Source organism: Tauraco erythrolophus, chromosome 9 (genome assembly GCF_009769465.1).
Source record: "Tauraco erythrolophus isolate bTauEry1 chromosome 9, bTauEry1.pri, whole genome shotgun sequence".
Taxonomy (NCBI): domain Eukaryota; kingdom Metazoa; phylum Chordata; class Aves; order Musophagiformes; family Musophagidae; genus Tauraco; species Tauraco erythrolophus.
Window position 1 is genome coordinate 15,257,526 of NC_141473.1, and position 26,531 is coordinate 15,284,056.

Consider the following 26,531-nt stretch of genomic DNA (forward strand, 5'->3'; position numbering starts at 1 on the left):
CTCTGGTTCCCATTTTGCCCTGGTCTCGCCCAGGGTGGGTGCTGTTACGGGGCTGTGGATTCAAAGTGGGGGCAGTGGGAAAGCCTGGGACCTGCATCTCCCACCCATCCTTCCTTGGGGCTGGGAGGGAGTGATGGAGCTGAGCCTAAGGGAGGGCTCTGGGCAATGTCAGACCCCTGTGGGGCAGGTGGGCAGCCATGGCTTCCTGGACTGCAGGTGGGTTGGTGTGGGGTTTCTTCACTAGTTTTCCCCTGATTTGGGGCTCTCGGAGAGCCAGGGGTGGCCATAACTGCAACATCCCATGGTGGGAGGGAGGGCAGCAGGCAGAGCAGAAGCCCCCCAGCCTCCCTGGCGGGGTGCCGGGCTCCCTAGCCAACTTTGGGGGTCAAATCCTCGGGGGTGACCTTCACCTCGTGGGTCTGGGGCTGCTCTGGGGGATGAAGAGCCCCGGGGTAGAAGTTGGCTGGTGCAATGACGGGGATGAACCCCCGGCCCCGCAGCCCGGGACTGGGGCTGCGCTGGGCGAGGGTGACCCAGGCGAGGGCGACCCACGCACCCCACAGCCCCCCCGTGTCCCCGTCCCCATCCCTTCCCCGCTCGGGGGCGGGGCCTGATGGGGAGGCGGGGGCCTGGATGGGGCGTGGCTTGTGGCGGGGGCGTGGCCGGGCGCGGGGCGGGGCGGCGGGGCGCGGCGCGGCGCGGCGCGGCGCGGGAGGGCGGCAGCGGGGCCGCGGTGAGTGCGGGGGCCGGGGCCGGGGGCGCCCGGGGGTCCCGCGAGGCCGGGGGGAGCTGGGGCGGCGCTCGGGGCGAGCCGTGGGGCGGCCGAGGCGCGGGGCCCCGGGGGGCGCTTCGGGGGAGCTGCCGGCTCTAGGGGAGTTGGGGGGTCCGACCTCCGGCGGCAGCTTTGGGGGGATCCGGGGCGCTCCGGGGGGCTGGGAGGCAGAGGCAGCCCTGGGGCGCCGTGGGCACTTTAGGGGTGTCTCAGGGGCCCTTTGGGGGTGTCGTGGGCATGCAGAGGCCCAGGTGCTGCGTGGGGCACTTTGAGGGGTCGTGGGGCACTTTGGGGGTGCTTTAGGGGAGCTGTGGGGCAGTAGAGGCTCAGGGGCCCTGTGGGGCACTTTGGGGGTGTTTTGGAGCACTTTGGGCGTGCTTTAAGGGCACTTTATGGGAGCTGTGGGGCAGCAGAGGCCTGGGGGCTCTGTGGGACACTTCAGGGGTGTTTTAGGGGCACTTTGGGGAAGCTATGGGGCAGCAAAAGCCCAGGGACTTTGTGAGGTGCTTTGAGGGTGTCGTGGGGAACTTTGAGGGTGTTATAGGGCACTTTGGGGGGGCAGCGGGGGCCCAGGGGTGCCATGGGACACTTAGGGGAGCCGAGGGGTCAGGCAGGGTGGAAGCACCGTGGGGCACGCTGGGCGCTGCGGGGCTCAGTGGGGCAGCGTAGGCTGGGTGGGAGGGCAAGGGGGAGTGTGGGGCAGACAAGGGGGGCAGCATCACCCAGGGAGCCTCGGGATGTGGGAAGGACTAGAGGAGGGGCACAGCTGGGCATGGAGGGCTGTCCACCCCCCATGGGCCAGGTGCGGGGTCGGGGGGGATGAAGGGCTGCTTTCCCCCTTCCCCGAGGGGGCCGTGAGCCGCTGCCGAGGTGGGGGGATCCCCAGGAGCCCGAAGCACCCAGCAGCTCAGGGTGGGGGTCCGACCGAGCCGGGGCCGAGCCTTCGCTTGCCGTTTCGGGGTCGGAACGGTGGGATCCGGCTTCGCTGCTCTCCGGCCGGAGCGGCTGGCGGTGACGCCGCCCCAGTTGCCGACTGGTTTTACTGGGCGGCCGGAGGGAGGTTTCACCGGGCGCTGGCGGTTTCACCAGCGGGCTGCCCGCACCCCCCGGCCGGCCGTGGGACCCTCTCGGCGGCCGTGGGGGGTTGCGGGAGGGAGAAGATGGAGTCCCTTCCCCACCGCCTCCCAGCCCGCGGCCCCGGCGGTGGCAACGGCCCTTCCCTGGCTGTGCGGGGACCCGGCTGTGCCCAGGGGCGTCCCCCTGACCCCCGCGTCCCGGCGGGGTCTCACTGGGGTGAGGTGTTGCGCCCTGGCCGCCTGCGGATGGGGAGGACTGAGATGTCCCTTTGGGACAGGGGCCCCCATGTCCCTGCCTGGTCCCTGGTCCCTGCTCCTGCCCTTCCGGCAGCAGCAGGTCCCCACGGGGGGCACAGTGTCCCCACTGCCCCTCCCAGGACAGCCGCAGCCCTCCCCGGGGTACTCGGAGCAGCGTACCCGCCACTGGGTTCCCCTGACACCCCCTGTGCCACGCTGGCACTGCCTGCCTCGGCCCTGCCGGCCCGAGGCCTTGGGCAGGGGGGGGCTGTGGGGGGCATGCCATTTGGTGCCCTGACCCCCTCCTCTTTTGGCTTTAGGGGCCGGCAGAGCCGTGTTTGCGGTGCGGGAGCCTGAGCGGACCGGACGGATGGGCAGCAGCTGGCGAGGTGAGCAGAGGTGGTGGGGGGTCACCCACCTTCCACCCGAGGGTGTCACAGGCACAGCGTGAGGTCGTGGTGCCCAGAGGTGGCATGTGTCGGTGGGGGCAATGGCAGCTGGCTCGCTGGCATCTCTCCTCTGCTTGCACCCCCCCGCCCCGGGTGCTGGCAGGCGGATTGATTTCAGGTGACAGCTCGGCAGGCAAGACCATGCGGGCAGTGGCCCCCCCTGCCTGTGCCCTGTGCCAGCCGCAGCCATGTGCGAGATGCGATGAGGCAGTGGGGGACGGATCTGGCCCGTTGGCTGTCTCGTGTCATGCGGGCGTATGGCGTGGTTGGGGTAGGGGGGGCTACAGTGGGTCACTGGGAGAGCCCCCCTGGCTGGAGGGGTCTTGTGGAGCAGGAATGAGGGGCACCTGTGTGTTGGCGCTGAGAAAGAGCCAGGTGCCCACATCTTGGTGTGCCCGCATCCTGGCCCACCCGCCTGCCCAGCAGCTGCCCCTTCAGTAGAGGGGATGGCTGGTGAGGGTTGAGTGTGGAGAGCCTGGGGCAGAGTTCCCTGCCCTGTGCAGCCCCCACAGGGGCTCTGACCACCTGCCTGGCATGCCGGTAGCAGAGGGGGCTGCGTGATGCAGCCCCCCTGCCCTGGTGGTGGATCAGGGGAGAGACACCCTGCCCAGCCCTCCGGGCAGCAGGGGTTTGTCGAGCACAAGGGAAGGGGCTGGCAGCTCTCTGGGGGACCCTGTGCCCCACTGTGCATGGTTGGGGGTTGGGGGCACCCTCTGTGGAGTTACTGCAGAGGGCTGGGGGCTGTGGGGCAGAGGAAGTGGCTGTCCCCAGCGCGTGGGGGCTGCCTCCTGCTCTCTGTGGGTGCTGCACTGGCGGGCGCCGCGGGGCAGGCAGGTGGGCAGGCTGCCCGGGAGCCAGCTTTCCACGGGCCTCTCGGGATTTGCCTCCAGCCCTGGCACACTTCCCACTGCAGGGTCATGCCAGGGCACGGCAGGGGGCAGGACCACGGTGCCGCTGACACCCCACAGCCCCTGGCACCCCTGAGGTGCTGAGCTTGGCTGGGGGGTGCTGTTGCCACCCTCCCCCAGCTAACCCCAGTTTCATTCTGAATCATTTGGCATCTCCTACCTGCTTCCTCTTGGGCTGGCCTGTGCCCATGAGACTGGGGATGGCGGCCGAGAGTCCAGGAGTGCCCCTGTGCCCACCTGGGGACGCTGACAGCTGTTGAGGGATGGCTGGCTGTGCCCATGTCTCTGACGCTCTGTCTCCCTTGCCCACAGGTTGCCTGCGCGCCCCTGCCTGCCGGGGGCCACCCCGCCATGGCCATCGTGCAGACGCTGCCGGTGCCCCTTGAGGCCGCCGCTGAGGGGGCTGCGCAGCTCCGCACCGCTGCCCGCTCTCCCCCCGCCGCCATGGGCAGCGTCGGCAGTCTCCTGCCTGGCCGGCCCCACCATGACCGCGCTGGCCAGCCCTGCGATGGGGGGCTCCCCGCCGCCTCCTTCCACAAGCAAGAAGGGCTGCTCTGGGCCACCCCTCGGGACCTTCCGTCCCCCGAGGAGCCCCGCACGGCCATGCCCAGCGTTGCCCATGCCTACGCCAATGGGGGCTTCTGCAGCGACTGGCTCGACGCCCCCTCTCCCACCAGCCCCTGCAGTGACTCAGACGAGCCCCGTGATGACCGAGCCCTGAGCGGCCACCTCCAGGGGCCACCCCCTAAGCTCGTCCCCGTCTCTGGAAAACTGGAGGAGGTGAGGGGGGAATGGGTGCTGGGGTCTTGACTTTGCTCTTTGCTGGGGCTGTCAGCTTGGGCATGTGAGCTGGGCCCATGTGGCCATCGTTTTGATGTTCCTGGGGAGATGGTGGTCCTGTGCCCTTGATATCCCCTCCTTTGTGCCGGGGGAGTGTGTGTGAGCCCACCTGGGCACCCCATGGAGGGGAGATGGAGCAGGCAGCAAGTGACCCTTGTCTCCTTTTGGGTTCAAAGACTTTGGGGTTGGGGGCACCCCCGCCTCACCACCCTAGGCAGCCCCTTGGGAGGGCGACAGGTCCCCCAGCCCCCCCGCTCTCCCTTCTTCCCTTGACAGAACGTGGAGAAGACCCTGATCCGCCCCATGGCCTTCAAGCCGGTGGTGCCCAAGCTCCGGAGCACCCAGCCGGCCACACGCCCGGGGCTTTCGGAGAGCCAGGTGAGCCTCACCCACCTGCTGGGTGCCGAGAAGCCCAGCTCCTTGAGCTGCCGCGCCAGCACCCTCTCGGACTCCGGACGCAACTCCCTCTCCAGCCTGCCCACCTACAGCACGGGCTGCAGCCAACACCCTGAGGCAGGTGCCCTACCGGCCACCCCCCATGGTCCCCCCGACCCCTTGGGGGGCTGCCGCCCCTCCAACTCGGACAGCGGGCGCTCGTCCTCCAGCAAGAGCACGGGCTCGCTGAGCGGCCGGGGCCGGCCCTCCTCGGAGAGCGGTTCCTGCGGGCGCTCGCCCCTGCCTGGCGAGGAGGCCATGCTGGTGCGGGAGCTGGAGGACAAGCTGCGGGAGAGGGAGACCGAGCTGCAGCTCCTGCGTGACAGCCTGGATGAGAACGAGGTGGCCATCTGCCAGGTATGCCCCTGGCGTCCCCCTGTACTGTCCCTGTCCCTCTTCCCAGGTCACCTTGTGTGGACATCCCCTGTGGTTGGAGGGTGGGGACCCCCGGTGGGGACCCTTGTAGAGACACTTGTATGGGGATACTTTTTTCTGTGGGTCTGGGAATGAGGGTTTTCCCCACCAGTGGGTGGTCCTATATAGTCCCTGGAGGACCCTGGTATGATCTGGGGGGACAGTTGTACTGACTGGGGTGCCTCATCTTGGGGTGCCCTTTCTTGGATGCACCTGGGACTTCTCCTCACTGGTGCTGGGGTTGGGGGACCCTTATAGACTCTAGGAGTGCCAACGTGGGGGGACCAGGACCAGCACGCTGAGGGACGAGGGGCATGAGGAGGTGGGGCACAACTACATTGCACCCCTTCCAGACCCCTCCTCTGTTTGGGGGCGACGTGCCGCCCCTCTCCCCATAGGCAAAGGATGCCCTTCCTGGGGAGGGCAGCAGAAGCAGGGAGGATGCCGTGCTGTCCCCCCAGCATGTGTTTCCCCCCCCCGCCAGGTGTACGAGGAGAAGCAGCGACGCTGCGAGCAGGAGCTGGAGGGGCTGCGTCAGCGCTGCGCGGCCCAGGCGCGGCAAGCGGCCCAGGCGGCGCAGCGGGGGCAACAGGTCCTGCAGCTCCAGGTGCTGCAGCTGCAGCAGGAGAAGAAGCAGCTGCAGGAGGACTTCGCCCAGCTGCTGCAGGAGCGGGAGCTGCTGGAGCGTCGCTGCGCCTCCTTCCAGCGCGAGCGCACTGAGCTGGCACCCCGGCTGGAGGAGACCAAGTGGGAGGTGAGTCACCCCACAGTGCTGCATGAGTCAGGGGGTGCAGGCTCCGGCTGCGGGAGGGGTCCTGGCCAGCGCCTGAGCCCTGTCGTCCCCACAGGTGTGCCAGAAGTCAGGGGAGATCTCGCTGCTGAAGCAGCAGCTGAAGGAGGCGCAGGCGGAGCTGGCGCAGCGGGGCGCGGAGCTGCTGGGGCTGCGGGCGCAGCTGCGGGAGGCACGGGCTCAGCTGCAGGCGGGTGAGCGGCGGGCGCAGGGGCTGCAGGAGGCCGCTCGCCTGAAGGCGCTGGAGCTGGAGGTCTGTGCCAACGAACTGCAGCGCCGCAAGAGCGAGGCCGACCTCTTCCGTGCCAAAGCCGGCCGGCTCGAGCAGGAGGTGGCAGGGCTGCGGGAAGCCACCCGTGGGCGATGCCCCCTACCCGGTGAAGGGTGCTCCCCAACCAACGAGGGATGCCCCCAGCCTGGCGAGGAGCCCCGGGGCAGCGTAGGGCTGCGGCAGCAGTTGGAGCGGCTGCAGATGGAGGTGGCCCTGGAGCGGCAGCGCGGGCAGGAGCAGCGGGATGCCTTTGAGCAGGAACGTGGCACATGGCAGGGCGAGAAGGAGCGGGTCATCCGCTACCAGAAGCAGCTGCAATACAGCTACATCCAGATGTACCGCCGCAACCGACGGCTCGAGCAGCGGCTCCAGCATCTCCGGCTCCAGGGCGAGGACCCCCAGCCCGAGCCCTGCGACCTCCCTGGCCCCGACCCGCCCTTCGAGGAGATCACGGCCACCGAGATCTGAGACGCTGCCTGCCCTTGCCCAGTGTTTGGAGGGCAAGGGGGGCCTCCAGCCCCTGGCATTTTGGGAGCCATGGGGCTGTGGGGGATCCCTGCTCTCCCCCCGGCTCTGCAGAGAACGCTGGCACCAGGAGCTGCCCCCTCCCCAGCGTGGAGGTGTTGGGGTGAGGGTGCCTGGGCACCCGCCATGGCAGGGGGGTGCCTGTGAGACGTGAGGCCAGGTGGGTGCTGAGTCTTAGCCTCGAGGCTGCCGGGAGCTGGTTCCTGCTGATCCTCTTAGTGCCCCGAGGATTAGCAGCGCTGGCTTCAGCCAGGGTCACCTTGGGCAGGGGGAGGGCTGGCTTGTCCTCTCCCTCTCGTCCGTGCTGGCACTGTCACCCAGCCGCTTCCAGAGTGGACAGTGTGTGCCCTGTCCCTGCCTGCACCAGCCACCCCCATGCCCCCCGTGTGTTTGTCAGGGGATTCGTTTCTGTGCCATTTTAAATAACTCTATTTTTATAGGACCTACCAAAACGTTATCACCCTCTCCCAGCTCACACCCCACCTCCCTGTGACCCCCTCACCCGTTACGGGGCAGCTTGCCTTCAGTGCCTTTCCTATACCCTTGTCCTCAGCATTCCTCTCTTTCCCTCCCAAAAAAATCCTGGCATATGCCCCTGTGATGCCCAGTCTGCCAGGGGAGAGGGGCGTGGTGCCAGGGGTACCGGATGGGGACACCCAGGGGATACCCCTGGGCTGGGCAGAGGTTTGGGGGGGGCCCAGCTGGGCACCCAGTGGGTCAAACCAAAGGAAAGGCCTGGCCGTGCCCAGGTCTGGCTTGGTCACCCCCGGCTCCAGGGGGTGAATTTTTGTACTTTATTTTGGTCGTGTCCTGTTCCCAGAGCCCAGCTCGCCCGTGTACCACCCAGAAATGCCGATTAAAAACAAGCCCCTGGCTGTGTTTTTTTTTCAGGGCTGCGTCTGTGTGTCCAGAGCAGGGTCAGGGGCCGCATGTCCCCCTCCAGCGTCACCAACGTTGCCTCCGCCTCAGGTTCTGCTGCAGGCAGCTCCTCCATGCCCATGGGGCAGCTCTGTCTCTTGCACCATCTCACTGTGCTGAGACTGGCCACAGCTCGGTGCAGGAATGAGCCATCTAGCTCCTCCAGAGTGTGGGATGGCTCCTCGAAGGGGAATGCAGCATCATTCTAGTGGGGCTCCAGGCACCCGCACTACCAGCTCCATGGGCTCCTTGGCTTTGTTGCGGTAGGCCTGGCGGATGATGTCCACAGCCCGCTGGTGGGTGACGTTCTGCAGGCTTTCCCCATCCACTGACACCAGCTCCTGCCCGGCCTGGCCCCCACAAGAGAAGACAGTGAGGTGAAGTGCAGCAGCTTTTAGGGCACCAGGGGGCTGCTAGCACCCAGTGGGACTGCAGGATGGGGATGTCTGGATGCCTGCCCACCCCCTGGGGTGCACTGGGTCCCCTCGAGGTCCCCCTGTACCTTGAGGACGCCGCTGAGGAAGGCGGCTCCCCCGGGGAAGATCTTCTCGATCTTCACCACTGGCTGTGCCCTTGACTCGATGCCCCCAGAGATGCTGATCCCTGCAAGAGAGCCACGAGACCCTCACACCCAGGTAGGCTGGGAACCCCTCCTGCTCCCAGGCATGGCACTCCCTTCCCTGGGCAGCCGTGCCTCCGTTGTGCCCTGTTTTGGTGGGTCCTACACGGATGAGGGGCTGGGGACAAGGTCAGCTCCTCTTCTCCCCTTCTAGTTTCGGATGAATGCTTGGGATTTTAACCCCTACCCCCAAATGGGGTGCCCTTGCCAGGGGGGTGCCCCCCATCCCAGTGATGCCCATGTCAGGAGGAGAGTCCCCCACCCTGTCCCCGCGCCACCCCTGGGGTCCCACCCATGTGCCACCCACCCAGCGAGTGCTTCAGCTTGGAGAGGGTGACGGTGAGCAGCCGGTACTCCTCCTCCTCTTCCTCCCTGGCAGCGTCCCCAGGGCCATTCGTCGCCTCCCCAGCCCCCGTCTCACCCCCTGGCCCCCCAAAGAGGGGTGCAAGGGAAGGCCGTGCCCGCCAGGGCTTCTCCAGCACCTCAGCTCCTCCAACGGGCACCGACCCGGGGGGCTCCTTGCGCCAGGTGGGCTGGGGGCTGTTCCCGCGGCCCTCGCCTGAGAGGGGCTCGGCCAGCAGCCAGTTGGGGGGCCGGGGGCTGGCAGCGGGTGGGGGGCGGCTGGCGCAGGCGTAGGCATCCACTGGCACGTCGGGGAGCGGGGTGTAGGTGCGGGGGTGAAGCCGGCGGGGGCTGGGGGAGGCCCGCAGCCAGGCCGGGCTCGCCTGCAGCCCTGCAGCATCCTCCAGCTCCTGGGCCCCCGCCGGCTTCAGCAGGAACCCGCCTCGATAGTCTGCAACGAGAGGGGCTCAGGGATCCCTCCAGGACCCCAAAACCCTCTTCCCTGGGACTCCTGCCACCCAGAGACCTCCTCAACACCAAAAGCTCCAGATCCTTCTCCTCTTTCAGGTACCCCTAGGCATCCCACCTTTCTCTAGGGACCCCAGACCCTACTCCCCAAGATCCCCCAGCACCCAGAATCCACAGATGCTGCTAACTCCAGGATCTCCCAGCACCCAGAGACACCAGGTCCCCTCTTCCCTGGGACCCCCTGCACCCAGGCATCCCACCTCCTGTTCTCCCCCAAATCGCCTCTGTATCCCATCCACCCTGCACATCCCACCCCTTCCTGGTGCCCCATGCTGCACGGGGCAGCTCGGGGGCCAGGCAGACCCCATGGGTGGCACTGACCAGGCACTGGTGTGATGAGGTGTCTCTTGGGGGGGACATCGTGGTGGGCCGGGCGGAGGGCAGGCGAGCGCACTGTGGGCAGAGAGGAGCCACCGGTCACCCCCATCGAGCTGTGGCCAGCCCTGCCCGCTGCCCCTGTGGGCCAAGGTCCCCGGGGGACTGGGCTCTACCTGAGCGGCTCTTCAGGGCGTCAAAGGCTTCAAGCTCCAGGGGCATCACCATGCTGTCGAACCGGCCCAGGTCCGTGGGGGCCACCACGCTCCTGCCAGGGCAAAGAGGGGGGACAAGTAGTGGCAGCCTCTGGGATGGAGTGTGAACAGGGCTGAAGAGCATATGTGAGGCTCTGTGTCTGTGCCACCCAGCTGGCCGGTATCGGGGTACCCTGAGGTGCTCCCCCAGCACCACCCACCTCACATCCCTCAGCAGCAGGACCTTCTCGGGCCGGTCCAGGATGGCTAGCAGTGGCCGCACCAAATCCTCCACGCTGCCCTCATGCAGGTACTGTGAGTGCAAGGAGGGGTGTCAGTGGACGGGTGTCCCTGCTCCATGCCTCAGTTTACCTCCCTGAGCTTAACGTGGGCACGTAGCACTGGTCGCGGTGCCCCCCATGATGCAGGAGCTGCCTGGGGATGAGCCAGGGGAGCCAGCACTGCCCGCACCCTGCCCGTATTGCCGTACCCGGGAGCAGTGGCGGAGCACGGCTGTCACTTCGTCGGGGCTGAGGAGGCGTGCGGCGGTGTCCTGGATGTGCGGGAGCCGGGCCTCGGGGTCGCTGCCGTTGGGCTGCAGGGTGGTGATGCCCGTGGGGCCCAGGATGCTGGCACGCCGGCTTTTCTCTGGAGAGGGCACAGCAAGGAGGGGTGGCCAGCGGGGTAGGGAGCACCCCGGACACCCCACAAACCTCTCCAGCACTCCCCACCCCACCGGTGCGCTTCATGCCAGAGTCAGACTGACATATGCAGCATGGGGCCAGGCGCATGCAGAGCCTGCCCCACAGCCCCCCACCGCGGGCACACGGGCACCCCCGTTACCCCGCTTCAGGCTCCGGATCACAAACTTCTGCACAGCACCTACTGCAAGGGAGATGGAGAGGGGTGAGTGCTTGGGAGGGGGCCAGCAGCATCACCGCCCATTGCCAAAACTGCATGCCTGGGGACCCCCTCCCCATGACCCCCCATGCCAGGGATGCCACAACAGGGTCACAGTGCCCACAGAAGGGGGTGCCAGTCCCAAGTTGGATCCCTCTCTGCCCTGTCCCCCAGCCTGGTACCTCTGTCCCCATCGGGGCGCCCCAGGGACTTAGTGCGTGCCCGGCGGTCGGAGGCAAGGAGCTCCTGGCTAGGGGGGGCCCAGCTCTGGCTGGTGGCACGGCCCCCCTTGAAGAAGAGGTTGACAAGGGTCTTGGAGCGGTGCAGCCCCGGGCGGGCCTCCTGTGCCCCTTGTCCCTCTGGCTTTTCCTTCTTCCGCTTCTCCTCTGGGGACAGAGAAGGGAGGGTTGGTGTAGAGGCGCCAGAGGATGCCACCCTAAATGGTATTCGAGGCCTGGTCTGGGAACCCAAGGGAGGGTGTGAGTTGGCTACTGGGGGGCACTGACTGAAAGAGAGACCTGCTGTGGGGTGCTGGGGGTCTCTAGGGTCTGTGAGGCTGGGCTTTGGAGTGTTCTGCAAGACCCAAGGACAGGAGTGGGGCTATGCAGGGCTATAGGAGGCCCAGAGTTGGTGGGCAGGTGTCCATATGGGGTGGAGGCTATAGGGTGCTGGAGTAGGGGCCAGGGACTTGGCTATAGGATGCCCAGGAGTGGGGGCCAGGGACTTGGCTATAGGATGCCCAGGAGCAGGGGCCAGGTATCTGTGTGGGGCAGGGGCTATAGGATGTCGGAATGGGGAACAGGCTCCACATGAGGCAGGGGCTGAGATACGGGATGCCCAGGGCTGGGGGTGCAGAGCAGGAGGAGAACCCCAACCAGGGCTAAGTCCCACGTGTGTGGCCATGCCCCGGCGCTTACCAGCAACGGTGAGGTCACTCTGGGAGCGCGTGATGGGCTGCCGGGGCCGGCTCAGCGCCAGCAGCAGCGCCGTCTTGGGCGAGTGGCCGAAGGCCCTGCGTGGGTGGGTGCTGGGGGGCTCACGGGTGCCCTGGCCCCGGATGACTGTGTCCCGCAGCAGCTCGGGGGGCCGCACCGTTCGCCGTGTCTCTGGCAGCCCCTCAGCAGCCGGCTCAGTCTGCATGGCCCGCTCAGCACGGTCCCGTGCCCAGCTCCGCCGTGGCCCGTCCTCCGTCGAGATGGCCACGTCCACAGTGTGAGCGGGGGGCCCCGGGGCAGGTGGTCCCAGCCCGTTCACCGCCCCCGGTGCTGGCCCCGAGGAGTAGGAGGAGATGGAGGAGCTGGTCTCCGAGGCCTGAGACAGCTGCTGCAGCTGCCCGTTGGTCACTGCAAAAGCATGGCAGGGACATGGGGTGACACACTGTGGGGCCATGCGGAGCTCTGCATCCACTTGAGGACAGGGGACACGTAGGGATCTGCAGGGCCATGGGGACTGCAGGGCTGCTGGCCATGGCACAGGGCCCATCATGTCTCCTTCAAGGATGGGGGACAGGTGGGACCACGTGATGCTATGGGGACTGTGGGGACGCTGACCATGGCACAGGGAGCTTCGTGCCTCCTCTAAGGCTATGGGACCCCACAGTACAAGGACCTTCTCCCTCCCCCCTGGGCCCAGAAGCCCCTTGCATGGAGGTCCCAGCCCACTTCATGCCCCAGCCCGGTGTCCCTGCTGGTACCCGTGTGGCACTGCCCTTACAGCGACTGAGCCAGCAGTATTCAGCCACCATCTCCTTGTAGGCAGGGAACCGGCCGGTCTCCTAGGCACAGGGGGAGAGGATGTGGGGGTCAGTGTGCGCCGGCCACCCCGGCGAACCCGATCCGGTGCCAGCCATGAATAATGCATCCCACCCACCTGAAACCCAACCAGCCGGTGGCTGCGCCAGCCCTGCAGGCGCCAGGCCGAGCTGGGGCAGCGCCAGCACGGGGACATGCTAACCCTTTGCATCGCCTGGGGGTGCCACGGGGCTGGGCACAGGTACCTTGATGGTGAGCATGATGTGAGTCTGCCCCTTGAGCACCTCCACTGCCTTGCTATGGCTTATGTCTTCAAACTTGACTCCATTGGCTGCAAGGACTTGGTCTCCCACCCGAATGCCATTCTGCTCTGCCAGCCCCCCAGGGTCCACCCTAGGACAGCAGGGAGGGGGGACAGGATGGGACCAAGCCCTTGCCAGAGCCCTGCTCCTGCCCCACACTTCCGCCCAGGCAGCCCCATGTCCCAACACCCGTGGTGGTGATGCCCCTAGACTTGTGAGGGTGGGGGCTCAGGCAGGGAGGGTGTGCCATGCCCCTAGCATGGGCACAGCGGGGATCAGGGTGCCGCATCCCCCTGATGCCCCCCGGGACGGCCATACTTGGAGACGTAGATGCCGAGGCCGAACTCCCTGCCACCGCGGATGTTGAAGCCCAGGCAGTAGTCGTCAGAGGTGGTGTAGAGGTGGACGATGCGCCGCAGTCCGTCGTCGGAGCCACTCTCCGATGGTGTTGAGCCACTTTTCTCCACAACCAGGCGCCTGTTCACCACATCCACCCTGGGGCATAGACACAGTATTGGGGAGGACTCAGGGGTCTGGCGTCCGTTCTCCAGTGAGATGGGGACATTGGTGTCACCCAGCAGACAAGAGTGATGGTGATGGAGGGTAGTGAGGATGGGGCTTGCACCCACCCTGTCTGCTCCCATCCTGCTCCCCACCTCAGGCTCTCCACACCTTCATTGGAGACCTCTGATGCCTCCCCACCCTGGGGGTCCCCCAGCATCCCCCAGCAAGCCTCCCCACCGCGTCCTCCATGGAGCTGGGCTTTGGGATACCAACATGGCGGGGCACCCTGCTCACCACGCTGTCTTCTCCTTGGAGAACTTGATGCCTGGCACACGGCCCATCCGCCGGACCACCATGCGGAGGCGGTTGTTGCCAGTGAGGACCTTGACAGCACTGCTCATGGTGATGTTCTCCAGGCTCACACTGTTCACTTCCGTGATCTTGTCACCAACACACAGCCCAGCCTGCTCTGCAAGGGTCACATGGCTCTGCTAGGCACCTGACCTGGCACCAATGCCCTTGTTTGGCGTCCCCTCCTTAAATGTGTCCTCAACCTGATCTGAACCCCATGGGAACAGAGGTGGGGATGCCCAACAATCACACCAAGGCTGTGGCAGGTATGGGGAGGCTTGTCACCTCACTGTGGCTTGGAGACAGACCTCAGAGCCATTGGCACTGGGCTGCCCACTCCTGTCCCCTGCCCTCTGTGGGAAGCTTGAAAACCCCACAGCCAGAGGCACCAGGGAGCAAATGGTGGCTTGCCACAATGAAGAGTGGCATCATTGCATCATGTCACTAGGAGCTACCCGAGAGGGTCTTGGTGGCATGCGCCTCTCACCACCAGCATCCCTCACCCTGTCCCACTTACCAGCGGCGCTGCCCTCCTCCACTTTGCTGACAAAGATGCCCAGCCCGTGCTCGGAGCCGCCACGGACGCTGAAGCCCAGCTTGCCGTCCACACTCTTCTCCACCGTGATGGCGTTGATGATGTCACTCTCATTGCTGCTGGCTGTGGAGACAGGATGCGTCACTCAGACTGGGTGTGAGCAACAGGGAGCGTGTCTCCCTCGCGGGGGATGTCCCCAGTCCCAGTACAACTCTCCCTGCCCCTAGATTCGGGGAACCCAGGCATCTGGCCCCGCTCCCTGGACATGCAGGTGGGGAGAGGGCTGCGATACCCCACGCACCTTCAATGGGGGTGTTGATGAGGATGACGCGGCCCATGGGGGAGGTGGCGCGGCTGCCCCGAGTGACCCCATTGAGCAGGCGGCTCTGCTTGCTGAGGAGGCAGTGGGGAGCCAGGCTGGCCTCGCTGCTGGAGCTCCGCGAGCGGCTGCCCGCCGTCATCCCCAGCAGCGCCGCGTCCCAGCCCTGGGCCATGGCGGCACTGGGCACCTCGGCGTCCCGGCGTCCGGGTCAAGGCTGGCCGTGTCCTCACGGGGCCGGGGCTGCCCGCCGGCCAGGGGGGGACATGGCATAGTCCAGCAGCACATGCCCGGGCTCGGGCACCGCTCTCTTTTAGCAGTGCGATGCCGGGGCCGGCCGGTGTGGGTGCTCGGCGCTGGCAGGATGGGTTCCGGGTGCAGCGTCACAGCCTGGGAGGACAAAGAGCTTCGTGATCCCCTCTCCAGCCCTGTCCCTTCCCGTCCCATCGCACCCCGGAGACCAAACTGCTGCAGAGTCCTGGGTACCACCACAAAGGCGGCGGGCACGAGCTGCCCTGTCCTGGGGCAAGGATGCTGGGGTGCAAAGGGGCTTTGCCTGGCAGTGTAAATCCGGAATAGGAGGTGCAAATGGGCTTTCGGTGGTGGCATAAATCTGGAAAGGCTCTGGGGAGGTGATGCAGGGACCTCAGCTTTACATCCAAGAGCAGGACCTGACCGTCCCCCCCAGCCTCTCTCTGGGGAGGATTTGCAGCAGGAGTGAGGGATAGCCCCCCGCTCCCCCCTCCCCGAAGACCCTCCGGATTTACACCACCGGGAGCTGCCGTGGGGCAGGGGACGGGCCCGCTGCCCCCCGGGGATTTTCCTGGCGTGGGTGAAACGCCACCACGAGCCCCCCCGCTTCGTCCCCCGGTCGCCCCAGCCTGACCTCAATAAATAAGTGATGGCCTCGGCCAGGGGGACACGCCGGTGTCCCTGCCGCCTGCCAGCCCCCCACGGCGCCCTCCCCGCTGCCCCCCCGCCAGCATCAGCCGGCGGTACCCCCTCCCCGAAAGGGCGCTGGAGCCCCCCCTGCCGCCGCCCCCCACCCCGCCCCGTGCCCTCCTCACCTGTCCCCATGGTGCCACCTGCGAAAGAGACACCCGGCAGCGCGGGGGGGATGGAGAGACCGGGGGGGGCAGCGCCGCCTCCCGCCCCCCCGCCCGCGGGGATTGGCTGCCCCTGCGGGACCGGCGCGGCCATCGGGCGCGGGAGCTGTCAATCAAGAGCGGCCAGGGCTGGCCTTGCAGCTGGCGGGGGGAGCCCTGTGTGTGTGTGTGTGTGCCCCCCACGGGCACGGCGGGGGGGGGCTGGCGGGGGGCGCATCTCCCCGCGGGGCTGCGTGGAGCGAGGGATGCGGTGCCCCCCCCGAGCCCGTCCCTTAGTGCGGGGCAACCTGGGGGACGCAGGGGAAACTGAGGCACGGCCAGGGGAGCGGGGGGGTGTCCCTCCCGCTCACTCCGGTGATGCGAGCCGGTGTCCCCCCGTGTCCCCCCTCCCCGGGGGGCATCGCCTCCACTCCGGGCTGGCCGTGACCCCCCGGCGGGGCCCGGCGCCGCCAGCGCGAACCCGACACCGCGGCGGTTTCAGGTGATGCGCGGCGGCCGGGGGGGCTGCGACCGGGCTGCGGCCGGGCGGCGGGGGCGGGGACCGGGGCGGGGGGGTCGGCCCACTCCCACCGGGGCAGGGTCCGCGCTGCGCCCCGGGGCAGCCCCCCCGGGGTACACCGACACCGAGCGGGGAGGGAGCGCCTGGCTTAGGGGCTGGGGGGGCGCGGCCGGCGTGGGGACACGCACCCACACACACATACACCCCATGCACTCACACGTCCACGGCATGCGTGTTTGCGCCCCTGCGCACGCACACGCGTGCAAGCCCAGCCGCACCGCCTGTGCGCACACACTCACGCGCACCCACGGAATGCCGCTGCGCGCGCAGCGGTGCACGCGCGTGTACACAGCCCCGCGCACACACGCGCAGGCAGGCACAGCCGCGCACACGCGTGTGCCCGCCCGCACCACCCTTCACACCAGCAGGCGACCGCTCCTGCAGAGGCCCTGCCCCGCGCACGCTCGCACGCCGCCGCCGCCGTGCCACGCATGGACGCCGCCGCGACACCGGTGAGCACAACGACACGAGCGCTCGCGCGCGTGGCACACGCGTCCGCACCCGCGTGAGCCCGCGGACGCACGCGGCTGGAACGGGGACACCCTTGCGCGCACGGCCACGCGCAGAGGCACGCACGTGAACACCCACGTGAAAACACACACAAGCGCCCGAGTGACGGGAGGCCGACGTGAACGCACACGCACGGACACGGACACGCACGTGAGCGAACACGCGCACACTCACGTGAGCACACACGGGAACGCCCACGTGAGCACGCGCGCCCACGCGCGAGCACGCCCGCGCAGCCGGGCGCGCACCCACGCGCGCAATCGGGGGTGGGGGGGGTGGGGGGGGGTGGGGGGGGTGGGGGGGCAGACGCCGCGTGCGGCTCGGCACGTACCGCGCCCCCCGCAGCTGGCCCGGTCCCGGGTGGCCCCCGCCGCCCCCCGCGCGGCGCCGCCCGGCTCCCCCCGCCGCGGGGCCGCCCCCCCGTGACGAGGCCGAACGTCAACGCGCCGGGCGGGAGCGGGGCGGCGGCGGCGGCGCGGGCACGGCGGGCGCTGCCCGGGAAGCCGTGAGTACGGGGGACGGCCCTGGCCCGGGTCGCTGTGGTGGGGGGGTCACGGTTGCGGGGAGGAATGGGAGGTGGATGCTCGGACCCGGGAGCGGGAGGAGATCCCCGCGAGGACGGGCGTGGAAATGGGGCCGTGCGGTGTGTTTCGGTGCCTTCCCGGAGGCGGGTATTCCTCCTTCCCGTGCCTTTCCTCCCTCCCCCCGCGACTGGCAGCAGCTCTAGCCCCGAGGTGGCAGGTCCCTGTCCCCCCACCCGTGGCCGGGGTGCCCTGCTGGGGTGGGGGTCCCAAACCACTCCTAGTGGCTGGTGCAAGCTGGGTCGGGGGAATCCCCACTAGCATTGCAGGGTGAGCGGGGTGCAGTGGTGCAGTCACCCCAGCTGCGAGCTGCCCATCTGCTGAGTAGGCTCGGGAGTGCCCCCCACTCAGCTCCATTGCAAGGAGGGCAGGGTCTCCGTCCTCCACTCGTGTCCCCCTAGGTGCCACATCTCACTTAACCTCTCACCCCCAGAAGATGCCACCGTCCCTTCCTGCCACCATAAACATCCGGGAGCCCCGCTGGGACCAGAGCACCTTCCAGGGCCGGGCCAAGCACTTCTTCATGGTGACCGACCCCCGAAACCTGCTGCTCTCAGGGGCCACCCTGGAGGAGGCTCGCCGGGTGGTGGAGGAGTACAGGTACCAGGGAGTTGGGGGTAGGGGGCTGTACTGCCAGCACCGCTCCTGGGCAGGATACAGCCTCAGGACCATCTCCAGGACTGGAAGGCGGAGCAGTGCTGGACCCCCACGGCCTAAGCCAACCTCCCAAATTGCCTGGCTGGTCCCTCAGGCATCTCCCAGCTGCCCCACATGGAGTGGGGGACCAGGTAGGGCATGGGCACTGGCAGAGGGTCTCCCAACGGGTGCTACCCTTACTCGGCAGGGCAGGCACGGTACCCCCGGGTCTAACGGAGGACCAGCTTTGGCGGGCGAAGTACATCTATGACTCGGCTTTCCACCCCGACACTGGTGAGAAGATGTTCCTGATAGGGCGCATGTCTGCCCAGGTCCCCATGAACATGACCATCACCGGTTGCATGCTGACATTCTACAGGTACCTGTCCCCTCCTCACCCCAGGGCCCATACCCTCCCTGAAAGGCACCCATGCTGTAGGAGCAGGGGTGGCAACCCCCAGTGTCACCAGCACCCTCCTCTCTCTGGTAGGAGCACACCAGCCGTGGTGTTTTGGCAGTGGGTCAACCAGTCCTTCAATGCCATTGTCAACTACACCAACCGCAGCGGGGATGCACCCATCACATCCAGGTAAGCATCCTTCTGACCAGGTCCGTGGGGCACCCCAGAATGCCAGGGGGATGCATTGAATGACAGGGGGCTGTTAGACAGGACAATGGGGACCTGAGATGGGCACCAGTGGGGCTGTCAGGGTTGGTGGTAGAGCTGGGAGAGGAACTCAGGTGTCCTGATGCTATTGAAGGTCATACTGTCCCCGTGTTTGGGGAGTTGGTGTGGTGGGGAGACCCTGGCTCACCAGTGTCACCTCCTGCTCTTGCAGCCAGCTGGGGACGGCTTACGTGAGCGCTACCACGGGGGCAGTTGTCACAGCACTGGGGCTCAAATCTCTCACCAAGGTAAGGTGGCCCTTGGCCATCACTGGCCGAGGCATCTAGGCCCTCCCCATGGGATCTTCCTGTGCTCTGAGCTGAGCAGGGGATTCACCTCATAACCTGGGACAGGGGAAAAAATGAAGCAATCCACTTGGGGGCACCCACGCTCCCCAGTGATGCCTCTGGAGATGGCCTGTCCTTCCAGCTCTGCTCCATCCCCAGTTGGATCTCTCCAGGCTTCTTTCACCTGTCAGCCTCCAGGGCTGGGAGGGGATATGGGACCCCCTGGACCCCCTGGGCTGTGTAGCTTTCACCAGCTGGGAGTTGCAGGGGAGGAGGGAACAGTTTTCCCTTATGGGGCTGGGGCACTCCAGGATCTTGCAGAGGAACAGTGGCAGATCTGGGGACAGCTCTGCCCCCAGACCCTCTGCATGACGTACTCCCTGCTTGTCCCCCCAGCACTTGCCAGCCATCATCGGCCGGTATGTGCCTTTTGCGGCCGTGGCTGCTGCCAACTGCATCAACATCCCGCTGATGAGGCAGAGGTAAGCCCCTGGGCTGGGACAGGGAACTTGGGCTTGCGTTGGGGTTCACCAGGCACTGGCGAGGCATAGGGGGAGCAGTGCCCTAGGCACTCAGGGGACTTCCTTCCTGGTCCTCCTGGCATCCCATACCCTGGGAGAGTGGTTTGAGGGTGCACGCACTCAGTTGCATCTCACGAGGTTATTGGTTAATGCCAGCCATGAACTCCCCATCCCCATCCAGCCCTGCTGAGGACCCTCCAAGTGTGAATGTAGGTCCAGCTGAGACCCTCCTAACTCCCACAGGCAGACAGGGAGTACAGGAGGATGCCAGCCTCCCTTGGAGACATGTCCCTGTGCTGTGTCCCTGCCCTGTCTCTTGATCCCCCAACCCCTGTGCCCTGGGGCCCCCTCACCCCTACTCTTCCTGCAGAGAGCTCAAGCTGGGGATACCCATCACAGATGAGAACGGGAACCGCCTGGGTGAGTCCACAGCCGCAGCCCAGAAGGCCATTTTCCAGGTGGTGGTGTCCCGTATTGGCATGGCAGTCCCGGCCATGGGTGAGTGTTCCCACCTCCACCTCTATCTGGGTGCTGCAGCTGGTCCCTGGCAACGTGGGACAGGTTCCCATGGCTGGTGGGGGGCTGTGAGCACTGGGAGCTTATCTCTTTCCCCTCTGCCCCAGCCATCCCCCCAGTGATCATGAACGCACTGGAGAAGAGAGCTTTCCTGAAGGTACTGGTGGTCCTGGGATGGGAGGGTGGGCATGGGAGGACACTCCCCTAGCTTGTATCTGTGCTGGCACCCCTTGGGGCTGACACCCCGTGGGGGAACAGACACCTTTCTGCCCCATCCACTCCACTGACCACAGCCTCTCCCTGTCCCTGGCAGCGGTACCCGTACCTGAACGCTCCTCTGCAGGTTGGCCTGGTGGGACTCTGGTAAGTCACCCTCCACTAGTGGATGTTGACCGACCCTGGGTATGGGGCGCAGTGTTGCTGGGGGGCCTGCTTGGCAGGGGCAGCAAGAGCTGCCCCAGAGCTCTTTGGAGGGGTGCCGGAGCTTGGCCAGGCTGTTGCCCTTGCAGGTAGATAGGATGTGGGGCATGAGGTCCTGGGGCCAGAAGCTGTTTTACTCCATCTTGATGTACCTCAAGCCTCCAATGGGCTCCTGCTCAGCTTCATTGTTCCCCCACACTGATGGGGACAGGATTCGCCTCACTTCAGGAGCCAAACGCTGGGTCTGGAGCTTGGAGAGGGCATCTCCTTGCTCTTTCCCTGGCTGAGCACATGGCATGGCTCTGGGCTGTCTCCTTGCTGTTCCCCAGCCCAGCTTCTCTGCTCCATGTCTTTCCCTTGCAGCTTGGTGTTCGCGACCCCGCTGTGCTGTGCGCTCTTCCCGCAGAAAAGGTAAGGACAAGCACCTTGCCCACATGTGCAGCCCTGTGGATCAGGGCATGGGGTGCAGGTGGGGGGTGCATCAGCTCCTTGTGCTCTCTGACTCCCAAGAGATGATTTGGCTCCTTCAAGAGATCAGAGGCTTGAAACTGTGTGTGCACACACATGTCCCTGTGCACACGCACATGTGCTGGGCCGTGGGGAGAATATCCCCATGGGTGCAAGTGGGGAAGGGGTGGCAGCAGGTGGTTTTGCAACCCGAGGCCACCCGTGGGTGGTCCCCCTCCATCCCCTGCATCCATGTCCCCTCCTCAGCTCACTGCCTGTGAGCTGCCTGGAGCCTGAAATCCAAGCTCTAATTCAGAAGAAAGACCCACAGCTGGAGACCGTCTACTTCAACAAAGGGCTCTGAACAGGGGTCCCGGGGCGGCCAAGATGTGTGCTGCGTTGCTGGGCTTCGCCCCTCTGACCCCTTCAGGGCCACCGCCGCTTTCCCTTGGCCGTCGCGTGTCTGTAGGTCCCAGGTGCTCAGCCCCACTTCCCGGGATGCCCAGAGCCATGCAGCACTGCTCTGCGCCAAACCCAGTCCCCGCGCCTGGGCTCAGCCCCACTCTGGGGACCTGGCTGGCACCCCGCGCGTCTCCCGTGCTCGCCCTGCATGTGCCCATAGCTGTGTGGCAGCACACGGGGGAGTGTGGGCAGTGGCACCAGGGACCTTGTGAATGGGGATGTGGTGAAGAGAAGAATATGGTGCTCCCCAGCTTTAGGAGGCAGTGGACAATCATGGTGATTGAGGGTTGAACCCCTCTGTGCCAAGCCCCTGCCCTCATCCCCCACGGTGCTGGGCACTCACGTTCCCCAGTGGTTCGGTGTCTGGCCCCTGGGGATGGTGGAGTGGCCCCTGGGAATGGTGGAGTGGCTCCTGGAGAGGAAAACTTCCCCCCCCAAAAAAACCCAGGGGTGAGTGATTTCAAGCACGTACAGTGGCTTGAGGCTGGGGGGGGCTGTCCCAGCCTGGGCATGAGCTCTCATCTCGCCCTCTGCTCTCCTCTGGGCTGCTCCAGGGATTTAATCTGGCTTTCTGCTCCTTCCATCCTCAGAGCAAATGGCACATTTTAATCCCAGCAGAGAATCTCCCTTTTTATTCTCATTTTCATGCCATCTCTGTTCAGGTCTGGGCTCCCCCTCAAGGGGTCACTCCCTCCTGGAGTGCTTGCTTTCAGGTGGACCTTCTCAAATAGCTTTAAGTGCACCGTGGGTTCCTCTAGTTATTTTTGATATACGTACAGTGTACCTATATATACCAAACAATAAAGGCAGGTTGTTTATACAAAACCAAAAGCAAAAGAGAAATGCGTTGCTTGCCAGTTTGTGTACCGTGGAAAGGGACTGCCATCTAGGTGAGAGTGGGAGTGAGAGGGAGGTGCAGGTCAGCTGCCGGGGTGTCCCTGTGCCCCCCGGGGCGGGCTCTGCTCTCCGTTTCCCAGCCCTTTGCCTTTGCAGAGACTCGGACTGGCTCGCCGTGTGGTTAAGCTGATCCAGCTCTCAGGAGGTTTTTTTTTTAGCACAGGCGGCTTTGTACCTCATCGCTGTGCAGAGGGCTCTGCCAAGCTGCTGCCCTGGATGCTGCTGGTCTGGAGAGGCCAGAGAGTCCTCCCGGCTCTGCCCACGCTCCCACCCCCTCGCGCAGCCCATTCACAGGACACTCAGCTTCAATCCCTGGCCCCGGGCCTGTGCCTGCCTCTCCAGCGAGGATATTTTTATCCCGCTTTCTACGCATGGCTATCGGACAGCACGTCGCTGCTGTCGTGAGAACCTGGCAAGCCTGCAGACAGCGGCTGTGCCACCCACAGCCCTTGGCGGTCAAAAGGAGCGATGGCTGTTCATGCAAGGAGAAAAGGAACAGAGGCAACCATGCTCCCAAAACCCCCTCGCAGAGCCAGGATGAAGGAGTGAGAGTCGCTGCAAAGGCAAAGATGGAGCGATGCAGCAGCTGGCGAGATAAGGGCCAGGCAGCCTAAAGCCACCCTATGCTGTAGCTTTCCCAGGAGGCAGAGGCTGGGCTGGGGGTGCTCCCCCCCCGGGGGCAGCCAGAAGGACACCTGCACCCAGCACCCACCCAGGGTGGGGGAGCGGATTGGGACAGGTGCGTCAGAGATCTGTCCCCCTCCTTCTGCTGGCCCCGGCATATTGCAAATATCTCCCCTGAGCCAGCCATTGGCGGCTTATAAATAATGCAGCCCCTCGCCGCGCAATAAGGGCTTGTCAGTAGCTATTCTGCTCTCATAAATTAAAGATGAAAAGGTACAAGGCTCTTGCCAGAAAAATGAAGACAAATTTTTAATAGCTTGCCAAGACACAGAGAGATGGAGCGCTCGGGAAAAATGAATTACGTTTTTATTATGTGTTTTATTGTGGTGTAATTGAACGGGATTAGCTGAGAATACAATATATTTCCAGGGCAGTGCAAAGAAAACAAAAATAATGATGACACCTGCCCCCCTCCCCTCCCAGACTGCACAGGGACACTCTCCGTGCGTGCACCGGCTGGGAGTTGGCTTTGAGCTGCTGGTGGCTGAGAGGCAGAGATGGGGATGGGAGGGACACTGGAGGGGACAGGGGACTGGAAACACAGGGGCTTGGAGTGTCTGGGTCTGTCTGGATGGCCAGGCAGGGTCTAGGCTCACCCCAAGAGCCCCCAGAGCTGTGGGGCTGGGGTACAGGGCAGGGTGGCATGACAGCAGTCAGCTGCACAGAGCCACTAGGTATCTTTTGCCTGTCCCCATGTCCCCAGCTGCTTTCATTCCTTCCCTGAGATCCCCTTTGGTATGTCCCTCATCTGCAGAAACTGGCACTGCTAGGCTGAGACCTGACAAACTCAGCTCTGCTGTGGACCAGGTCTAGAGTGCTGCCCTGCAAACCAGCCACGCTGGATCTGGCAGCACTGCTGTGAGCCCATGGACTCAGTCACTTTTTTGGGCTAGGGGCACCTGTCCCCATGGGTCCCCTGGTTGGGGGGGAAAGAAACATGAACCCCTGGTTGGTGAGTTTTGCGGGGCTGACAAGCCCAAAGGCAACACTGCTGCCTCTGCAGAGGAGCCCAGGATGGAGCAGTGGATGCAGGGGGACAAGGATGCTTGGTCCCTTCCTAAGGTGGCCCATCCCAGAGGTCATGGGCCAGGCCCTGAAAGGCCGCAGCTGGGTGTCCCCAGGGATGCTGGGTGGCGCTGGGCTGACGACATTGATTGGTCCCTGGCATTTTTAATGAGCTGCCCGACCGCAAGCTTTAACCTTGCCCATAATGAGGGCGAGTGGCAGCCATTCCTACTGCCACAGCCGGCTCCCCCAGCCTTAATGAGCTAATCAATACTTGTTCTCAGCTTAATTTCCAGCTAATTGCTCTTTAATGACGCCTGGAAATGGGCAGCCTCTTGCGAGGGGGGTGGGCAGGCTCCCCCTCCCCAGTGCCCATCCCCGATGGCAGGGGGTGCTGGGGCACTAGTGCTGGGTCACCTTCCCTGGCTGTGTCCCAGCTCTGCCGGAACCTGGGGAAAGGGAGGGTGGCAAAGAAGACAGCGGGCGCAGGGCACGGTGCCACTGAGCTGGCAGCACCCTCTGAAGTATCCACCTGGCTGGGGGGCTCTGCAGCCCCACACACTCAGGGCAGGCTGAGAAGAGGGGTCCCCACATACCAGGAGGGTCCCCAAGCACCTCAGGACACTACGTTGCGGTGAGGGTCCCCAGGGTGGGATCGTGGGAGGAGGATTGTTTTGAGGTGGAGGAGGATGAAGGGGGCTGAGGTGGCCGTGCATTGCTCCAGCATCTACAGATTCCAAGTACAGGTCCAGTGTCACGGCGAGGAGGCGGGGACGAGGCCAGCAGTTGCCTGGAGGTGGCAGCAGAGACCCCGCAGCCTCCTGCCTGCACCGCCTGCCTGCACCTCTCTGCTGGGTCACCCCTCAGGGACGTTTAGGGGATGCTCCTGTTTAGTGAGGGGAGCCTGGCATGTCGCAAGGAGGTGGGAACCGCGCTAAGCCGGCTCCAAGGTGTCAAAGTTGGCATGGCCGTGTCAGCCAGGGATGCCCCCGCTCTGCCCGCTGCCCGCTTGGTTCCTGGCGCTGGGTTGTACGACCGGCTCTTGGATGGGGCTGATGGAAAAAACGCAGTGAAAGCCGAGGGATTCCTGCGGGGAAGGAGCCGAGCCTCATCCAGCCCTGCCGAATCGCAGCCGGGAACACCGCGGCAGCCAGGGGACCGGAGCATCCCTCACCACCCGGCCACTGCTCCTCGCGGGCCGGCCTCAGAGCAGCCCCCCACCTCGTCCCTCCTACTCACAGCTGCAACCGTTTGCCCAAGAATTTTCTGTCGGTTTTGTTCTTGGAAGGAATTTGCTCTGAAAAAGCCTGGAGAAACCTGATTCTGGCTGCTCGGCCAGCGGGTCCTGCCTGGCACACAGGGCTGGAGGGACCTGCCTGCTGCTTGTCCCTTGTACCTGCAGTGGACCCCGGGATGCAGCTGGGACCCCAAGAGCCACATGGCCTCGGGGTGGTGGGCTGGCCTGATCCCTGCTGTGTCAGGCTGCTGCAAACAGCAAGAAATAGAGAACCAGCACCAGGTTTGAGATGAAACAAGGGAGATTTGGTTTATTATCAGATTGAGACCCCTGTGGCCCTGGGCAGTGTGCTGACAGCACCCCTTGCCCCAGCATCTCCCAGTGGCGTTTGCTTCTACCCATATTCCCATCCCTGCCAGCCCTGACACCGCTCACCAGCCTTCTCTGACATGACGGGCATTGGGTCACTTGGCCCAGGGATTTTTTTCCAGGGTGAGTTTTTCCCTTGGCCTCAACCACTGGAAGCTCTAAATACCCATGGGGTGGTCTGGGAGATCAGCCTAGGGCTCAGGGTGTGTGTCAGTGGGGCACCTTGGACCAGCCATGATGGCTCAGCCATCAGGGACACATCCAGAGCTCTGGAGGGATGCTATGGCTGTGAGTCTGCTGGGAACATTCACAGACTCCTGGCTCCAATGGGACCATCACAGGGGAAGGAAAATGATGATGGGGAGCAACCTGCCAGGGAAGGAGGAGGGGACTTTGCTGCTTGAGGCTCACTGCACCTTCAAAGTGCAATTTCAGGAGCTTTACAGAGCTCAGGGCAAGTGAGGAAAAAGGAGGGATAACTGGCCAGCATGGTCAGGGAGCTGGGAATGTGATTTACCTCAGTGACAGGCCACACAGGGCCTTTCCTCCTCAAATCTGCTCCCAGCAACTGGAGCCGCAAGCCTAGGGTGCAGCTGGGGGGGCCATGCTGATTGAATCAAGGTGTGATTGAGCACAGCTCCTTGTTAAGCACAGGTTAGATCTTCCATCCCTCATTCATAGCTGCTACTATTTATTAGCACATTCAATAGCCTCATTAAGCAGGAGGTTTAATTACCTGCCAGGTTTGAGCTCCATCTTGTTTAGCTGAGCTGCACTGTGCTGTGCTGCCCATGGCTTCCAGGTACTGGGTTGTGTTGCACCCCATGGCTGGAGCTTTCCTTGCTCACATCTGTGGTTGAATTTCACCTCTGGCCAGGAGATCTCCATCCAGAGGTGGCCTCTCCCCACCTTGCGAGTGACAGATGCTGCAGTGATGCTCAGGTGAATCCAGCCACCCAGAGAGGGACACATCATGCATGTAGACCACGGCACACGGGAGAAGAAGCCAGGGCTGGGGACCTTGTGTGTGAGGAAGGACAGCAGCATCGACGCCTGTGCACCCTTGCTCCCCCTGCCAAGGGAAAGAGAAACAAATAACCAGGCACCATCACTAGCCCCACTTTTCAGGGGTGCCTGGGATTTAAGCGCTGGCTCTATTTCTGTGCCAGCCAGGAGCTCTGTTGGCTGAAGGTGGCATGAGGGGCCAGGCTGGCCCCACTGCTTTGCCCCCTGTGTGGGGCAGGGGCAGAGGAGGGTGCGCTTGGCGCAGGGATGCCCGAATGTGCAGGCAACACTTTGTCCCAAGGTGGAAAAATGGGACACAGTGAGAGC

General features: G+C 65.0%; 3 protein-coding genes across 3 annotated transcripts; 2 read left to right on the plus strand and 1 right to left on the minus strand.

The window, feature by feature from the left end:
- The first annotated feature begins 3,793 nt into the window (after window positions 1–3,793).
- LZTS2 (leucine zipper tumor suppressor 2) lies at window positions 3,794–6,660 on the plus strand. The gene is made up of 4 exons (XM_086616701.1): window positions 3,794–4,222; window positions 4,559–5,074; window positions 5,616–5,885; window positions 5,980–6,660. Exons 1-4 carry the CDS (start codon window positions 3,794–3,796, stop codon window positions 6,658–6,660), a joined length of 1,896 nt encoding a protein of 631 aa, XP_086472827.1.
- Window positions 6,661–7,835: 1,175 nt separating this feature from the next.
- On the minus strand, window positions 7,836–14,470 carry PDZD7 (PDZ domain containing 7). The gene is made up of 16 exons (XM_086616728.1): window positions 14,278–14,470; window positions 13,959–14,099; window positions 13,385–13,559; window positions 12,905–13,081; window positions 12,530–12,677; window positions 12,247–12,307; window positions 11,451–11,876; window positions 10,716–10,919; window positions 10,477–10,518; window positions 10,124–10,281; window positions 9,855–9,946; window positions 9,616–9,707; window positions 9,446–9,517; window positions 8,562–9,047; window positions 8,138–8,238; window positions 7,836–7,985 (listed from the first exon to the last, which is right to left on the minus strand). Exons 1-16 carry the CDS (start codon window positions 14,468–14,470, stop codon window positions 7,836–7,838), a joined length of 2,718 nt encoding a protein of 905 aa, XP_086472854.1.
- A 3,014-nt stretch (window positions 14,471–17,484) lies between these two features.
- Window positions 17,485–20,909, plus strand: SFXN3 (sideroflexin 3). Its single transcript, XM_086616428.1, has 10 exons — window positions 17,485–17,651; window positions 17,896–18,066; window positions 18,178–18,276; window positions 18,527–18,602; window positions 19,038–19,123; window positions 19,533–19,660; window positions 19,786–19,835; window positions 19,992–20,041; window positions 20,462–20,509; window positions 20,813–20,909. The coding sequence occupies exons 1-10, from the start codon at window positions 17,488–17,490 to the stop codon at window positions 20,907–20,909; spliced, it is 969 nt and encodes a 322-aa protein (XP_086472554.1). The 5' UTR covers window positions 17,485–17,487.
- Window positions 20,910–26,531: the final 5,622 nt, after the last annotated feature.

Coding starts and splice junctions, on each gene's coding strand:
- LZTS2 (XM_086616701.1), top strand. CDS start 3,794: ATGGCCATCGTGCAGACGCTGCCGGTGCCCCTTGAGGCCGCCGCTGAG. Junction 5,075..5,615: donor ACGAGGTGGCCATCTGCCAG/GTATGCCCCTGG, acceptor CCCCCCCGCCAG/GTGTACGAGGAGAAGCAGCG. Junction 5,886..5,979: donor TGGAGGAGACCAAGTGGGAG/GTGAGTCACCCC, acceptor TCGTCCCCACAG/GTGTGCCAGAAGTCAGGGGA.
- PDZD7 (XM_086616728.1), bottom strand. CDS start 14,470: ATGGCCCAGGGCTGGGACGCGGCGCTGCTGGGGATGACGGCGGGCAGC. Junction 14,100..14,277: donor CATCAACACCCCCATTGAAG/GTGCGTGGGGTA, acceptor CTGTCTCCACAG/CCAGCAGCAATGAGAGTGAC. Junction 9,048..9,445: donor CCTCATCACACCAGTGCCTG/GTCAGTGCCACC, acceptor CTCTCGTTGCAG/ACTATCGAGGCGGGTTCCTG.
- SFXN3 (XM_086616428.1), top strand. CDS start 17,488: ATGCCACCGTCCCTTCCTGCCACCATAAACATCCGGGAGCCCCGCTGG. Junction 17,652..17,895: donor CGGGTGGTGGAGGAGTACAG/GTACCAGGGAGT, acceptor CTTACTCGGCAG/GGCAGGCACGGTACCCCCGG. Junction 20,510..20,812: donor GCGCTCTTCCCGCAGAAAAG/GTAAGGACAAGC, acceptor TCCCCTCCTCAG/CTCACTGCCTGTGAGCTGCC.